The sequence below is a fragment of the Pseudonaja textilis genome, chromosome 1 (assembly GCF_049901715.1).
Source record: "Pseudonaja textilis isolate UNSWEBS1 chromosome 1, rPseTex1.2, whole genome shotgun sequence".
NCBI classification, from domain to species: domain Eukaryota; kingdom Metazoa; phylum Chordata; class Lepidosauria; order Squamata; family Elapidae; genus Pseudonaja; species Pseudonaja textilis.
This window is the reverse complement of record NC_141990.1, coordinates 120,879,971-120,897,721: the sequence shown is the minus strand read 5'-3', so window position 1 is coordinate 120,897,721 and position 17,751 is coordinate 120,879,971. Positions and strand designations below refer to the sequence as shown.

General features: G+C 35.5%; 1 protein-coding gene across 11 annotated transcripts in view; it reads left to right on the top strand.

Annotated features, from left to right (window-relative positions):
• PHF3 (PHD finger protein 3) overlaps positions 1-17,751 on the top strand; it is a 73,987-nt gene that overhangs the window by 51,317 nt on the left and 4,919 nt on the right. For all 11 annotated transcript variants that reach the window (XM_087915849.1, XM_087915845.1, XM_087915840.1 and 8 more), the window contains 9 exons: positions 5,343-5,523; positions 7,192-7,342; positions 7,426-7,582; positions 9,004-9,120; positions 10,049-10,183; positions 11,203-11,338; positions 15,150-15,348; positions 17,231-17,378; positions 17,588-17,677. In XM_087915849.1, coding sequence (XP_087771975.1) covers positions 5,343-5,523; positions 7,192-7,342; positions 7,426-7,582; positions 9,004-9,120; positions 10,049-10,183; positions 11,203-11,338; positions 15,150-15,348; positions 17,231-17,378; positions 17,588-17,677 — 1,314 coding nt within the window. The remainder of the gene's footprint in view (positions 1-5,342; positions 5,524-7,191; positions 7,343-7,425; positions 7,583-9,003; positions 9,121-10,048; positions 10,184-11,202; positions 11,339-15,149; positions 15,349-17,230; positions 17,379-17,587; positions 17,678-17,751) is intronic.

Sequence of the window (17,751 nt, the reverse complement as noted above, 5' to 3'; positions counted from 1 at the left end):
CATTGGTTTCAAAGTGTTCCATGTATATGTTAGCGATGACAGGTGAGAGGGGTGATCCCATGGGTGCTCCTTCTATCTGTTTGTATCTTTGTCCATTGTGGATGAAGTATGTGTTGGTTAGGCAGTGGTTGGTCAGATCGACGGCAGCTCCGATCACTCACTGCTTGCACTGGAACAAAGCCGAAAGCACCAGCCTGAGGATGGTGAGTGGGACCTCACCAAAACATCGCCAAGATTCTCTTAATCTTACACCGGAAAAAACCCGAACACACCTAGATATGTATGTATGTATGTATGTATGTATGTATGTATGTATGTATGTTAGTTATTCAGCTTTGTTCGGGTATTTTCCCACGTCATTGTAGTTGTGCTTTTAAAGTTGTAGCGATGTTTCAGCAGAATCTCATCTGCCTTCATCAGGCTTGTGTAATGGCAGATGAGATTCTGCCGAAACTTCGCTACAACTTTAAAAGCACAACTACAATGACGTGGGAAAATACCCAAACAAAGCTGAATACTATAGATACCCGCAAAAACTTAGGAATGAATATGTATGTATGTATGTATGTATGTATGTATGGTATTCAGCTTTGTTCGGGTATTTTCTCACGTCATTGTGGGAATTCAGGTATTTTCCCATGTCATTCCCACGTCAATACCTGAACAAAGCTGACTACCATACATGTAAGTACCGCGAAAACTTAAGAAAACAAAATATATATATATATATTTGTAAGATATATATATATGGATCTTTGGTTATTCGGGTTTTCTCCCGCGTAAGATTGGCAGTATCTAGGCAACGTTTCGATGAAGTCTCATTCATCATCTTCAGGCTTGTGTCTTCGGCTCTGTGCTTCTCAGAAGACACAGGCCTGAAGATGATGAATGAGACTTCATCGAAATGTTGCCTAGATACTGCCAATCTTACGTGGGAGAAAACTCGAATAACCAAAGATCCACATACAAATACCCGCGAGAACCTCAGAAAACAAACAAACATACATACATACATACATACTTATATATTCTTAAGTTTTCGTGGGTGCTTACCTGTATGGCATTCAGCTTTGTTCGGGTATTTTCCCACGTCATTGTAGTTGTGCTTTTAAAGTTGTAGCAACGTTTCGGCAGAATCTCATCTGCCATCATCAGGCTTCTGTATAGTGTTCATCTGTATAGTGAGACAAACACTATACGGACAAACACTATACAGAAGCCTGATGATGGCAGATGAGATTCTGCGGAAACATTGCTACAACTTTAAAAGCACAACCATAATGATGTGGGAAAATACCCGAACAAAGCTGAATACCACACATATAAATACCCGCGAAAACTTAAGAAAACAGATAGATAGATAGATAGATAGATAGATAGATAGATAGATAGATAGATAGATAGATAGATTTTCACAGGTACGGGTATTTAGGTCTAGGTGTGTTCGGGTCTTTTCCCGTGTAAGATTAAGGGTATCTTGGCGACGTTTCGATGAGGTCCCACTGGCCATCCTCAGGCTGGTGCTTTCGGCTTCGTGCCAGTGCAAGCAGTATGTGATCGGAGCTGCCGTCTCTCTATAAATACTGGTGATGGGGGCTGGTGTGCTGGGCTGGTTGGCTGGGCTGCTGCCTCTTGATTGGTTGATGGAGTTGATGTTGGTATAATGGGCTTTGTGATGGCCTTGTGAGTTTTGTTGTGGAGATATCCTGGATCTTGTGCTTTTAATCTCCTGGGTCGTTTGTTTTGTAGTGATCTTTTTTCCATTAGCCTCTCGGGTTTTAACGGCTTGGGTAATGGGTTGTGTTATGGGCTTACGAGTTCTTTTGTTGTGGTATCCTGGGTCCTGCGTTGTAATCTCCTGGGTTGTTTGTGTTTTGATCTCTTTTCCATTAGCCTCCTGTGTAGTAACGGCTTGGGTAACGGGTTGTGTGATGACCTTGTGAGATTTATTGCTGTGGTATCCTTGGTCTTGTGCTGTGATATCCTGGGTCATTTGCTGTGTTGCAACTTCTTGAGTTCTTGTGGTGTAATTTCCTGAGTTTTCTGGTGTGATGTCCTGAGCAGGTGGCTGTGATGTAGTATTCTGGGTTTTAGTCTGGCTTTGAGTTTGGGGTCTGGGTCTGTGTTCGTGGGGTGTGTCAGCTTGTTTGGTTTTGGAGTTGGGGTTGTGACAGCTGGTGAAGCAGCCATGGTCTCTTTTCTGGATGGTGGTTGTCCTTCATTTATAGGATGGGCTTGGGCCTGGGTCTGATGAGGGGGATTGGCAGTGGTGTCCCATGTTGTTTTGGGTCTGGTGTTGGTTTTTCGTGGCTGGGACTCGTTTGTTGGTGAGGGCTAGCTTCCAGATGTCTGGTAGGCAGGAGATATCGTCCCATCTATTCATGTTATGGGGATGTTTCTCTATTTTGATGTCTTCCCTGATTATTGGTGATGGGATTGTGCATTTAGGTAGCAGTTGGTGTAGTTTTTTTTTCCGGTAGATGGTGTGTCCTAGGGAGCCATTGGGTTTTTGTAAATTAGGATATCCAGGAAGGGAAGTTGGTTGTTGGTTTCTGTTTCCATGGTAAATTGTATTTTGGGGTGTAGGTTGTTAAAATGTGTGAGGAAGTTGTCCAGTTTTTCTTTCCCGTGTGGCCAAATTACGAAAGTGTCATCTACATATCTGAGCCAGAGTTTGGGTTTGTGTTCGATTTGTCTGGAGCATTGGTTTCAAAGTGTTCCATGTATATGTTAGCGATGACAGGTGAGAGGGTGATCCCATGGGTGCTCCTTCTATCTGTTTGTATCTTTGTCCATTGTGGATGAAGTATGTGTTGGTTAGGCAGTGGTTGGTCAGATCGACGGCAGCTCCGATCACTCACTGCTTGCACTGGAACAAAGCCGAAAGCACCAGCCTGAGGATGGTGAGTGGGACCTCACCAAAACATCGCCAAGATTCTCTTAATCTTACACGGAAAAAACCCGAACACACCTAGATATGTATGTATGTATGTATGTATGTATGTATGTATGTATGTATGTTAGTTATTCAGCTTTGTTCGGGTATTTTCCCACGTCATTGTAGTTGTGCTTTTAAAGTTGTAGCGATGTTTCAGCAGAATCTCATCTGCCTTCATCAGGCTTGTGTAATGGCAGATGAGATTCTGCTGAAACATCGCTACAACTTTAAAAGCACAACTACAATGACGTGGGAAAATACCCAAACAAAGCTGAATACTATAGATACCCGCAAAAACTTAGGAATGAATATGTATGTATGTATGTATGTATGTATGTATGGTATTCAGCTTTGTTCGGGTATTTTCTCACGTCATTGTGGGAATTCAGGTATTTTCCCATGTCATTCCCACGTCAATACCTGAACAAAGCTGACTACCATACATGTAAGTACCCGCGAAAACTTAAGAAAACAAATATATATATATATATTTGTAAGATATATATATATGGATCTTTGGTTATTCGGGTTTTCTCCCGCGTAAGATTAGAAGTATCTAGGCAACGTTTCGATGAAGTCTCATTCATCATCTTCAGGCTTGTGTCTTCGGCTCTGTGCTTCTCAGAATGAGACTCTGGGAGAGCCTGAAGATGATGAATGAGACTTCATCGAAATGTTGCCTAGATACTGCCAATCTTACGTGGGAGAAAACTCAATAACCAAAGATCCACATACAAACTCTCCATGAGAACCTCAGAAAACAAACAAACATACATACATACATACATACTTATATATTCTTAAGTTTTCGTGGGTGCTTACCTGTATGGCATTCAGCTTTGTTCGGGTATTTTCCCACGTCATTGTAGTTGTGCTTTTAAAGTTGTAGCAACGTTTAGGCAGAATCTCATCTGCCATCATCAGGCTTCTGTATAGTTCTGTATATACACAGATGAACACTATACAGAAGCCTGATGATGGCAGATGAGATTCTGCCACGTTGCTACAACTTTAAAAGCACAACTGCAATGATGTGAAAATACCAACAAACTGAATGCAGATATATATATATATATATATATATATATATATATATATATATATATATATATATATATATATATATATAATTTGTTTTCTGATTATATATGATAATTTAATAATTTAATTAAAACAAATAAATAAAGAACCATAGTGGGGAAGTGGTTAGAATGCAGTATTGCAGGCTAACTGCCCACTGCCAGGATTTCGATCTTGAATAGCTCAAGGTTAATTCGGCCTTCCATCCCTCAGAGGTCAGTAAAATGAGGATCCAGATTTTTGGGAGCAACGTTGACATTTGTAAAGAATTTAGAAAGGGCTGAAAAGCACTATGAAATGGTATATAAGTCTAAATGCTATTAAATATGGATAAGATCCCAGATTAATTGCTAATTTAAAACAATCTATTCTGTTGCAACTTGTGCTTCCTTCAGAAGTTCCCATAACTCTAATTATTCATATTTATGTTATATTTCAGAATGCTCATATTCAGCTAAAAAGGCATCTGAGCAACAAATCAGTGCTAGTATTGCTTGAACTTATTGTTTTAGAAATGCAATTCTGCAATGGCATGTTGACTAAGATTGTAAAATGCAAAGGAGCATTTTAATGTGTATTAAATATGAACAGTTGGTTCCTTAGAAGATTTCTGGTCCCTCATAGGATTATGCTTTTATTAGTTACATAGTTACAGTGTCTGGATGAAATCTAACTTTTCACTAAAAAAAACAAGAGACTATCACTGGGTTGAAGAAGGGGACCTATTTTTTCCCTCTTTTTTCCATGCACCACTTCTTCTCTAGTCTGGTAAAAGGTGTTCTGATCAGATTCTGAGAGGAAGAAAATTGAAAACGATAAATATTCGGTTGTAAGAAAGAAAGTCCATTATTTTACATGATCTTTTTCTCCATAAATTCTTACTACTTGAGAGATGGTACAACTACCATACTATGTATCTAATGATGCTCTTCTTTGGATACCATTATAAGCCAAGATAGTATGATTGGGCTCCCCCCCCCTAATAGTTACAGTCAATAGTTTTAGTCAATGCAATCAGAATAGCAAAAAAAGGGGGGGGAGTCTTTGGAAAAGAGTCCTCTTGCTAGTCCAAATCAAAGTTCTCCAATCTGTTTGAATAGAATGTTCTCTAAAATTCTGTTCATTTTATATTTTTTATTTTTCAAATGTATTTGACTCCCCCCCGCCTTTCTTTTTACACAATTAGCCCTCTTGGGAACAATTTATGTTGAAGTTGTGGCATAGATTATATAAATGCATATTTTTCTATAGATGCTTTGATCCTGAGACTAAAGAAAAATTGAACAGAAAAAAAGGCTAATAATTAGTGTTGTAACTGTTTCAGGAATCTAGTGAAGCAAAAGCAGTATTGGAATGCAAAGATTCTGAAAGTAAAAAGGGGCCGCAGATTCCCCTTAAGAAAACAGGGCAAATGAGTTCAATTCCCCGACGATCTTCTGAAGACAAATATGAAAAATTGAATAAAGATAATGCTTCATGTTCAAGTGAAAGCACACCAAAGCAAGGTAACTAAAACCAAAATTGCTGATAATGATTTCCAAAATGTGTAAGTCATATTCAAAAACTGCTGGGAGTAAAACAAATCAGATTGAATATATATATATATATATTTGCATTTGGTATAAATATCATAAATTTTAATAAATCTAAAAAAGTATTCATTTAATAAAATATTTTTTAAATATTGACTTTTTTTCTGTTGGCTTTTTTTTATTAAGCATGGATAAACCTTACATTCCTATAAAGCAGGAGTCTTCAAACTTGACAGCTTTAAGACTTGTGGACTTCAACTCCCAGAATTCCTCCTCCAGTCATATTAGCTCAGGAATTCTGGGAGTTGAAGTCAACAAGTCTTAAATTTGCCAAGTTTGAAGACCCTAACTATAAAGCATAGAGTTGACTCTGTACAAGCTAACAGTTTCTAAGATACCTTATGCGTTTTATTGGAAATTCTTTTGAGGGATGGCACTCTGATGTGGGAATAAGCAACACTAAAAATAACATTTCTCTTTAAAAACAAGTCTCGCACTGAATATAATTTAACCTGGTTTAATTTACATAATTATATTTTTGCCATACAGATTTGACTACATTTGAAGTATGAGCTTCTGATAATTTATGGATTTAAATATTAAATTTTATCTGATTGGTTATAATAATGGTAGGGTCTCTCAGATTAGACAGGAATTCATATTATTTTTGATTGATTAGTTTTATTCATATTATATTTGAGCAATAAAATAGAAAGACTGTGGAATTTAATAATGGGTGAAAAAAGATCAGATTAAATCTTAAAAATAAGTTTGTTCTTTTTGAAAAAATCTGAAGCTGGAGTCTTTTGGAACTGGGCATTTGAGTAATATTGGCCTGGTTATACTCCCTGTAATGACTAGGAAATCACCCTTAGATACTCTTGCTTAAGCAGCAGGGAAAGTTATAGTCTGGGACTTGATTCAGATCTAGTTGGTGTATGCTAGTTAAAAGTCTTACTTCGATCAGGATGCCTTTGGCCCTAATCTCCATTCGTTTAGATTACTATAATTTTGGAGGTGACCCAGAAGGCGTAGCTGACATAAAACATGGTGGTCAGATTATTAGTGGGAAACCTTGCCAATGCAGAATAAAACCAATTTAAACTTTGGCGTTCTGTGCCCAATTCAAAATGTTGGTGGTTACCTTTAAATACTTAGATATATTGGTCAATACTTTGCCAGAATGGAAACTTCCTGTGGTGGTGTGAACTTGTAGAGAGGGCCTGCTAAGAACCACATCACATTATAAGACAGGCCTTCTTTGTGGTTATTCCCACACTTTCAATCATACTTTCCCCGGGGACATGTTGTCCCACTATGCCTTCTTTGACTCTGCAAGCAGATAAAAACAATATTATTCCAATGTACATAACCACACTAGATATAGATGCCCATCATTGGACTTTTTATGATTTCTATTGGTTGTTTTTATTGTTGTTATCTTTACCATTTTATGCTTTTTCAGTGTCTGACAGATTGGGGCGGTCTACAAATAGTGTTAAAATAAATTCAGTCAATTCATTTTATCTTTTCAATAATAACACTTCTTGTTCTCATTATCAAGAATATGGTTAGTTGGAGAAATGTAGTTTTATCTCACCATAGCTCTCTAAAACGGTTAATTTGGTTATATTTCAAAAGGTATTCAGGATAAGCAGGAAATGAAGAAAAAGAGAACTGAGAAGGGAACAGCAAGTAATGTACACTCACTACCTGCTTCTGCAGCCAAACCTTCTGCTGATCAGATAAGACAAAGTGTTAAACAGTCACTGAAAGAAATTCTAGAAAAAAGGTATGGGTTCTGCAGTAAAGCCATTCCTGTTACTCCAATTGTTTACTGAAAAAAATAAAATAAAATCTCTATATTTTTTTCAGGCTTGCAGATTCAACACTGAAGATCCCTGAGGAAAGAGCAGCGAAGGTTGCAAATAAAATAGAAAAAGAGCTCTTTTCCTTTTTCCGGGATACCGATTCCAAGTACAAAAATAAGTACAGAAGCTTGATATTTAATCTGAAAGATCCAAAAAATAAAGTATGTCATGACATTTCTTACATACTTGGGAACTATTCAAAAAATAATTGTTGTTTCTTTGTGGATGCCTAGAATAATTTTAAATGCTCATAATTTCTTCTTCCATCCTGATCATTAACATTTTAGAAGTCTCAGAGCTAGAGTTAAATTTTCTAACTTACTTTTATTCCATATCCAAATTGATGAATCCACTTTTTTCTGTCCATATTTAATGAAAACACTGTCATTTTCTTTTTGCATGCTAAAATATCTTGTTAATTTTTTTTCAGAGGCATTTTGCCTTCCAAAATAGGGGTTCACATTTCTTTACCTAAAAAATAGATTTAATAGAGAACTATAATAATATATGTGAATAGAGCTTTCTTTCCTAAATCATTCTGTCTACTAATAATTAATACTTTTATATATTTTATTTATAACCCGCTTTTATTATTTTTATGAACAACTCAAGGCAGCAAACTTATCTAATATTTCTTCCTCCTCCTATTTTCTCCACAACAACAACACTGTGTTAGGCTGAGAGAGAGTGACTGGCCCAAAGTCACCCAGCTGGCTTTCATGCCTAAAGTGGGACTAGAACTCACGGTCTTCTGGTTTGTAATATGGTGCCTTAACTGCTAGATCTTTCTGATTTGGATTTAACTTTCATGTCTCACTGTTGGCCTATGAGGTTTGCCACAAGCCTTATGTTTGTTCTTCAATATATATGTACAAGGACTGTATCAGACTGCATATATCTAACATTCAGTTTATGTTATAGATCTAGTATATATGGATGGCATAGGGGCCATGTTCAAGCTAGATAGGCAGGAAAAAAAACAAACATTTTTTAACTAAATTTTTGTGGGAATTTCTTTTTAAGGCAGATTTGAAGTCCACCCATTAAAAAACTATATTGAATCTAATTATTGTGTTTTAGATAACATAACCATCACTTGCAGAAACATAAGATATGCATTCTGTTCTTCTGCATGTATCCTAAGTCCCGCAGATACAGATTAGCAAAGTAGAAATGGATATCAGATAAAGTTTGTGTTTGTATCCTCTCTGCTTTCAGCAATAAAATTCATACTAGCCTACATTTATAGGCTCTTAAATTTATAGGCTTCCTTTACTTTTTGCTCTTAGGTTCAAAGTCTGGCCTAAACTTTTCAGCTCAGTTGCAGAATATTTTAGAGGATTTAAATAGAAAACCAATCATTCTTCCTGTTAATATATTATATCATATAAAAACCATTGAAGCTAAATATGAAATATTTACATTAGTGTACAATTGATGTAGAGAAATGGTCATGCAAGGGAAATTAATTGAATTTCACATAAGTATAGTTGGTTTGCAGTTAATACTTACCTTGTAGAATTAATACTAGAAAAACACAGATTTTGGTTGATTATATATAACTAATTGATTTCTCTTCCAGATACTTTTTAAAAGAGTATTGAAAGGTGAAGTTACTCCAGACCATCTCATAAGAATGAGCCCTGAAGAACTAGCTTCCAAAGAACTAGCAGCATGGAGGAAAAGAGAAAATAGACATGTATGGCTTATCTACCACTATTGAATTGATCCCCTAATAACTGATTATAAGTTAATTGTTTTCAAAAAGTTGTTGTCCCTGCCCATTCTCTCATTCCTATGTAATCAAATGATCAATGCTTCATTCAGTTCACATTAAGCTAGCTAAGTAGGGTAAATTCAACCCCTTCAAAGCATGCCTTCAACATGTGGGAAATTATTTAGTATTTTCTTCTGGTTTCAGTTTAGTATTTTATTTTATATAGGCTTGCAGCTGTTCTCCTAATATAAGATTTGGGTGTGCAGTAAATTTGGTTCTCTCTTGCCCCAATTCATTTTGTGTCATTTTTTTGTTCTCATGCCACAAATGGTCTCTGTCCAAAATATTCTAGAAATCTTTTTCAAGATGACATCCTTTAGCATTATGACCATACTTTTATTATCATAAAATGAGCTTGAATGAATATTTTTTCTTAACATTCCTGGAATTCTGGAATTTTGAATCTTAAAATGTTTTCTTTGAAAATGAACCATATCTTCTAGTACAGGGGTCCTGATCTCCAGGCTGTGACATATTCAGAACCGGGCTGCATGTTCATATGTGCAGCTCAACTTGCATGAACAGCAGGCCAGTATGTTTGATGGCACACTACATGCACAAGTCGAGCTGCACACATGTGTACCAGCTGGCCACTTGCACAGCCTGGTTCCCTCCCCCCCCTGGCCAGGCCGCAAAAGTTGGGGACTGCTGTTCTAGTATGTAAAATTGTTGTCAGGTTTTCTACGTGTATACAAACTAATTTACTGGCATTTGTTTTTAAAGGTATTCTAATGCAAAAGAAGGAATCCAGTTTCCATCTCTTAAATATGGTTTCATGTCCTAGAACTTGGTCTGTTGTTTCTGGAGGCTCCTGCCTTGTACATCTAACCTGTTCTTTGTTTATTGGTAGACAATTGAAATGATTGAAAAAGAGCAGAGGGAAGTTGAAAGACGGCCAATCACAAAAATTACTCATAAAGGAGAAATAGAAATTGAAAGTGAAGCTCCAGTTAAAGAGCAAGAACCAACTATTAGGGAAATTCAGGTATATTTGAATGTGTTATTGTAACAATAAAACATTTTTCACCAGCAGTTCTTATGCACTAGAATATAATATGTAGGTTGTGTAATCTTTAATATATTCAACCTAGTTTAGAATCTGTGAGTATCTTTCATGGGCTACATGTGTCCTTGTTTTACAAGAGAAAGCTAATAGTATGTAAATGAAAACATGTTTGTGCTAAACAAATTTTCTTGTAACATCCAGGACATTGAAAATATATTATAGCCCTTTCTGCAAGAAAGATTCAATAACATCTAGAGCTTCTATGGTAATCAGCAAGAGTTAGGACATGAATTATATTTCCTCACAGGCCTTCATAATATTCCTATGAAAATATTATTCAGCAGTGATATATATATATAGGCATTCCAGGATCAGGATAAAGACAGCTCTGGATTCCTTGAATCTGAAGCACGTTCATTTGTTTAACTGGTCACAATACTGAATGATCTGTTTTTCTGTGTACATATATTTTATTTGAACCGTGAAAAGAGCCATGGTGATGCAGTGGTTGGAATGCAGAACTGCCGGCTAACTCACTGCTCACTACCAGGAATTCAATCCTGACCATCTCAAGGTTGATTCAGACTTCCATCCTTCCAAGTTCGGTAAAATGAGGACCCAGACTGTTGAGGACAATAAGCTGACTCTGTAAACTGCTTAGAGGGCTGTAAAGAGCTATGAAGTGGTATATAAGTCTAAGTGCTGTTGCTATATTTTATTTCATTGAAATTAATTCATTGAAGAATAGCAACAGAATTGATAACATTGAAAACAGTAAGCTGGCCTATTCTTAGTTTACTATTGCATTTAGTGTTGATCATGTCATTTTAAGTTACTCAGCATAATGCCAATGAGGACTCCTTTAGTAAATGCTGAATGTTATTTCTTTTATAAAGCAATGTTAATAAATAATGTATATAATGTTTATTGTAGCCAAAGGACTGAATTATTATATATATATATAATAAATATAAACAACATTTGTTTTCTTCTTGCAGGAACCTGCTCCAATTAAAATTGTAGAAAAGGTGGAGGAAACTGAAAAAGTTAAAGAGGCTGATGAGTCTTCCGCTTCTGATACAACAAATCAACATAAAAACCACCTATTTGATCTCAATTGTAAAATTTGCACAGGTAGTATTCACAAGCTTGTTTAAGCGGCAATATAAATCCAATAAATAAAATAAAACTGCTGATTGCCAGCAGTTCAGCAGTTTAAGTCCCACTGGTTCAGGGTTGACTGAGCCTTCCATCCTTCCGAGGTCGGTAAAATGAGGACTCAGATTGTTTGGGGCAATATGCTGACTCTGTAAACCACTTAGAGAGGGCTGTGAAGCTGTATATAAGATTAAGTGCTATTGCTATATGTGCTATTTGAACTTCTTGGTCCTTAGCACTTCTCAAGTTTAAGACCTAGAATAATGGCAGTTTCTCAGTGGAATTAATTGTAAAATGATATCCAGTTGTATTTCAACAACCCCAGGAAATAAGTTAGACCAAGAAAGAATGAATGACTCAAGTCATAAAGTGAGTTTCATGGATAAATGATTATTTGAATTTGTGTCAGTCACTCCAGCCAATACTTCATTCTATGATACAGGTCCTTCTAACAGTCTAATCAGCGTGACTATTTCTCCCTTTACATCCAAGCTCGTTCAGAGTTTCTCCAAACCACAGCTTAAAATTGGAGATCTTTCATGTGCCCTAAAGTTTGAAGAAGCAAAGTAGATTTCAGAGGCACTGCATGTCAGAGAAATGTAATGATTAAGCTTTTGATCTGGAGCCCTAGTTTCCATCCTCAGCCAGGGAAGCTCACTGGATGACTTTTTGCAAATCCTTCTGCTCAGACCAACTTACAACAGGGAGGATGGTGCAAAAAAAAAAAAAACCCACCACAAAATGGATTGTACTATCCATACTCTTTTGACCTGAATGAACAGTGGGATATCAATCAAATAAGTCAGAAATGGGATTCTGCTGCCTTGTCTACATTCAGAGGTTGCTGCATAACATAAATAATGTATGGAGACTAAACTCAGTAAAATTAATGTCAAAGACCAAATTAACAAAATATGTTTTCTAACTGTTCAATTGGCTGATAATTTTTGAGTCAGCTGGAGAACCTGCAGGTAACCTGATGTTACTGAGTACAAATTTCTCTTCATTGATCTCATTTGTCATAGCTACTAGGAGTTGTAGTTCAGCAACATTTGTTTGCCACTGGCTATTTTTCTAACATGAAGTTTCAAAGCTGCTGTGTTAGGAGGTTAAGAACTTCTCTCTCCCTCAGAAGTTTCAGAACAAGAATATACTTCTTAACTCTTTAGTTCAAATGAGCCTATCTCAAACTATAGTTAGAAGTATTAACAAACCAGTGAATAGATGAAGTTCAAAACAAAGGAATTTAAATCTGGCATAAAGGCTTCAGAACTGCACTTCACAGTAGTTTACTGCAGAGAAATAGGAAGATGGCAAGGTTGTTCAGTATTTTTTATATATAAAACTTCATCATTTGGGTACTGTTTGGGTACTCTTTGGAAAAAAAATTATATTTTTGTATATTAAGTTCAATAAATTAAAATTAATTGACATCTCTTTGATAATGATCTAAACTTCATTTAACTGCTTGAGTCAAATTCTAGATATATACTGCTGTACTTTTAATTTCAACCAGCAAGATTTTTTAGCATTCTTCTGGTTTGAGTTTTTTCGGAGACAGACCGAACCGCATCTCTGTGTTGTTTCGATCTGTGCTCACCGCTGAAGCGCCCCGAGCTGGCTGGTTTCGGGGCTAAGCCACCCCGTAGAGGTGGTGAAGAAGGGGGAGACTGCCTATAGGGTTGAGGAGGGCCGCATCTCTCCTCCCCAGCTGGCCATTACTTCCTTTCCCGAAGGCGGTTGTAGCAGTGGTAAGAAATGGCCACCACAAAGAAGAACTCAACTGGAAAAGAATGTGCAGGAAGAAGATAAGAAGATAAAGTTTTGGTTGACCGGGTCAAACAGCAAAAGCAACAAATAAGATACCCTGGAATTGAAACTATTAAAAAAAACCAATAACATTGTTCCCCAAGAAGATTTCTAAGCTGCGAAGGAGAGAGAAAAAGGAAAGGATTTGTTTTTTTTTTCTCCTCTTCCTATACTGACAGCTAAGAGACTTAAGCAAGAAATTGGAAAAAAATTCACTTTGACATTAATAGGCATTTAATGCTGAAAATAAAAAGTCAAAGGGATAATAAAGATTTCTGGATAATTAAAACCTTTTGAAAACAAGAGAGGAGAGAAAAAGAATAAAATGGCAGGATCTGGAAGGGAGAAGACTTCCTGGAATTAAAAAGAACTTACAGCAAAATCTCAACAAGACTTCCAAAGGATACATTTTAACTGAAACATCGCAACAAAATAGTAAAACCCCAGGAGGAGAAAGTGGAAAAAGAAATAAGAAACAGCTTGGGACTATTTTGATTACTTGGTGATCTCTGGATTCTTGGTTATTGCATTTGAATGACTAAAATCAATCGGGTGGTTGTTTAAAATTGTTTAATATGGCTCCACTTTTAGAAGAACTGAAAATGGAACTTAAAAAGTACAAAGAAGATGCACAAGAAGGGAGAGGTTCTTTTGGCTTCATATTTCAGTTCTTAGAAATGGAGAATTGGAACTATGAGAAACAACAAGAAATGCCTGCAGAACAAGAAGACTGGGACAAAGAAGAAGCCATCTTTAACGAACAAGTAATCTTAGGTGGGGGGGGGGAGGAAAGGGGGGAAAGAGAATGGAAAGTTTAAGATTGGGAAAAACAACCCCAAAAAAGAATGGAGTGAAAAATAAGTATAAAATCAGAAAGCAATAGAAGAGGGAAATGCAGAAGAGAGAATTAGAAGTAGAGAGACAAGGGGGTAAAAAGGGGAGGGAGAAGAAGAGAGGGAAGAAAGAAAGGAAAAGAAGTAATAAAGGACAGAAGCAAAATATAGAGAAACAGGGCCTATTTAGAGATAATGGGTGAAAATCTAATAGAAAAAGGGATTCTGCAAAGGTACATAAGATAGTATTCTTATATTAGAAATAATTTCAGAAAATATGAAACAATGTATGATTAAAATATCTGATAAAATAGTTATCAATAGTGGAATGCTTGTCAATAAATAAATGTAACAAAATGAATATTTAATGATTTACAAAACATACATGAAGAGAAATAAGGGAAAAATTAATTATGGAGATTATATGTGTCTTTAAGGAAGTGTGATATTTAATTGAAAAGAAATGTTAAAGATGTTAAGATTTTAATGATTATTAATGATAGAACTGAAATGGAATGGAATGAGGGTTTATAATTACATATATTTATAATCATTTTTTTTAAAGAATATAGGGTGTATTATAAAAATGTACCAAGCAGAATTCGATTGGAAGTTATGTATTATGTATTACATTGAAGGTCATAACCTTAAAGTATATATTAAAGTTTAAATAAGAGTTGAATGGATATAATTAAAAGATGTAAAGGTGTCATACTCCAATTAGTAACTACAGGAGAAAATTTGTTTAATGAGAAAAGATAATATGAAATTGAAACAGAACAGAAAAAGTATAAATATAATTGTTTGAATTGAGATGAGATAATCAAAATAAAATTTAGAAAATTAAAAGAGGGGAAAAACTATATAGAAAATGTAGAATAGTGTAAGATATGGAATAGAACACAAAAATGAGCATGAAATTGAGTTTGTGTCTGTATAAATAAGTTCAACCCGGGACCATGCTATTTTCAAAAAAGATGTTTTACTTGTATTTTGTGTGTGTGAAAACCCAGATAAAACTTTATTTAAAAAAAAGATTTTTTAGCATTATGGTGATAGCAGTAATTGTGACTATATATTACAATTATTTTTAACTGGCTTAATATGATAAATACTTGTTAAAGCGTTTTAATTTTCTTTTCAAGGTCGAATGGCACCACCCAGTGATGATCTTTCTGGAAAAAAAGTGAAAGTATCAGTTGGAGTTGCTCGGAAGCCATCAGATAATGAAGCTGACAATATAGCAGATGCGCTTACTTCAACAACAAACATCTTACCTTTGGAATTATTAGAGGAAGATAAAGAGTTATCAAATCCAGGGTTTGCGTCCACTTCCAGCTCTAGGTAATCATTGTGATTGCTACTCAAGTGTGTAAGAAAATAGAAGCTACCATATGCACTTTGAATAAAAATGTTCTGCTTTCTTGGTTGAAAGCCGTTTTCCATAAATGAAGATAGGGAGTAAAACATTCCAAACAGAAATGAAAATTTTAAAAAATGTCCAGGTTTTCAGACTGAATTGTAATATATGAAACTTTCAGAAATTTATTTGCCAAAAGTGAACATTATTTTGTTCCTTTTTCTCCTACTCTTTAACAGATTGAAATGCCTTGTTATTGCAGCACATTTATGCTTTTCATTTCAAGATGACATGAATCAATATAATACTATTATGTAATAACAAAGCCATGCAATACAAGAATATTGTGAAAATAGTAAGAAAATTTGCATTACACAAATTGTAAATGATGAGAGTTTTTAACATTTCTTCTACCACCCACCATACTATTTTTCAAATTATTTAATCAGGGAATTTCAAAAGTCCTTTATAAAATGATGTGGGAAGTTTGTTATTCCAAAGGAGAAAAAGGTCTGGAAATGCTAAATACTGTGTCTTAGATCTTACTCTATATTCTTTAAATCACCACATAAGGGAAATAATTCTATAACCTGCATTCATATTATTTAATATAATTTGCTTTTTAATGAAACTTTATTTAACTGTTCCTTAGTTCCTCTCTTATTAAATAAGGAAAACTAAGTCCAGAAAGGGCAATCAGAAAGTATTCTTTTAACCCTGATTGAACATGGCAATCTTACAAACCTTCCCTTATAATATCCTAAAAATTAGGATAAATTCTGATTTCTTTAAAAAATGTGTATTCCCCCTCCCAAATTTGCTGTTCATCTATGATTCAAAGCAAAAATCCTTCAGAACTTCAGTAGATTTCTGTACTTCAGGGGTGTCAAAGTGGCAGCCCGTGGGCTGGATGTGTCACATGCAAGCCATGCCCACTCTAGCTCCACGAATGGGAAAAAGTCATGAAAAGTCACATTATGGCAATGTGATGCTGCAAGTTTGACACCAGTGCTCTACTTTATCCTTTTGTTTGTTGCTTCTTAAAAAGTCCTTCCAAATGTTAACAGAGCTCTTTTGTATATCCAGAGGGGAAAAATATCCAAATCAACTTTGTGACTTAATGTCTGCTCAACTTCTGTAGGGAATAAGTCATCCGTCGGACCTATTTGTATAGTGTTTAAATCCTCCTTCAAATTAATTTCATAAACATCAATTGCACCCCATTCTTGTTTTATAATTTTATATGAACATGCTCTATTAATTTTATGAATCATCTGATCTATTCTGCCCAAAGGTTGAGCTGAAAGGTAGTTAAAAATTTTCACTAAGGATTTTTGCTCCATTTTCTTTATCCTCTGGCTCCCTTGTACAATCCTCAAGGTCTTCTAATGAATACAATAGAACCTTGCTAATCTGAAGGCTCTTAATCTTTCCAAGATACAAAGAATAAAGAAAATAATTGAAAAAGTGATTGAGATAAAAGGCTCAGTTAAGCGCAGTGTCCATGAAGTGCAAATTGGAGTTTGATGTAAATTCCAACTCTTAGCCCACTCCACTCATGAGCTGACCATAAAAAAAGACAATTTCCACAATCTAATGAAGAATAGCTGTCCAGAATCTCATGGACAATCTCACTTGTGTTCCTGAAAAATTATGCTGACTTAGAACTGGCGTCCAGTGTCAATTTCACTTGCAAAATTGTGTGGCTAACTAAGAAAAGTCAGCAAGGCCTCTTAACCATGGCGCATACAGGAAGTTTCTTCCAAAAGTGTTTTCCATCTCTTTCCTTCTCACCCACCAATATTTAATGCAGTAAGTTTCTTACCACGCTAAATTGCTTTGTTTTCCTTGATTCCTATGTTTCAGATCAGAAACACCTGGGACTGTTGAAAGTGAAACGTTATTTCTAGCTCGCCTGAATTTCATTTGGAAAGGCTTTATCAACATGCCATCTGTGGCGAAGTTTGTTATCAAGGCTTACCCAATCTCTGGTTCGTTTGAAAGTTTAACAGAGGTAATATATGGTGTTAACAAATCTACCATTTTCTTGGAGATTTTCTGAATTTTCTTTTACTATGGACAATGAAATGTTGCAGTGTAAAATTACTGAGGATGGCATTAGAGCAATGTACTTTTTTGCATGTAGATTATGAAAGTTATATTTCTTTTATTGAGGAAAAAATACTGTCTTGTGTAAAAAAATATACATCTACTTTTCCATAGGATTTGCCAGATAGCATCCAAGTAGGTGGCAGGATATCACCACAGACTGTTTGGGAATATGTTGATAAAATAAAGGCTTCAGGTACAAAGGTAAAAAAGTATTTGTAATATACTTTTTTGTAATATAATATGGCATTAGATGCTCAATGTTCTTTGATTTTTAA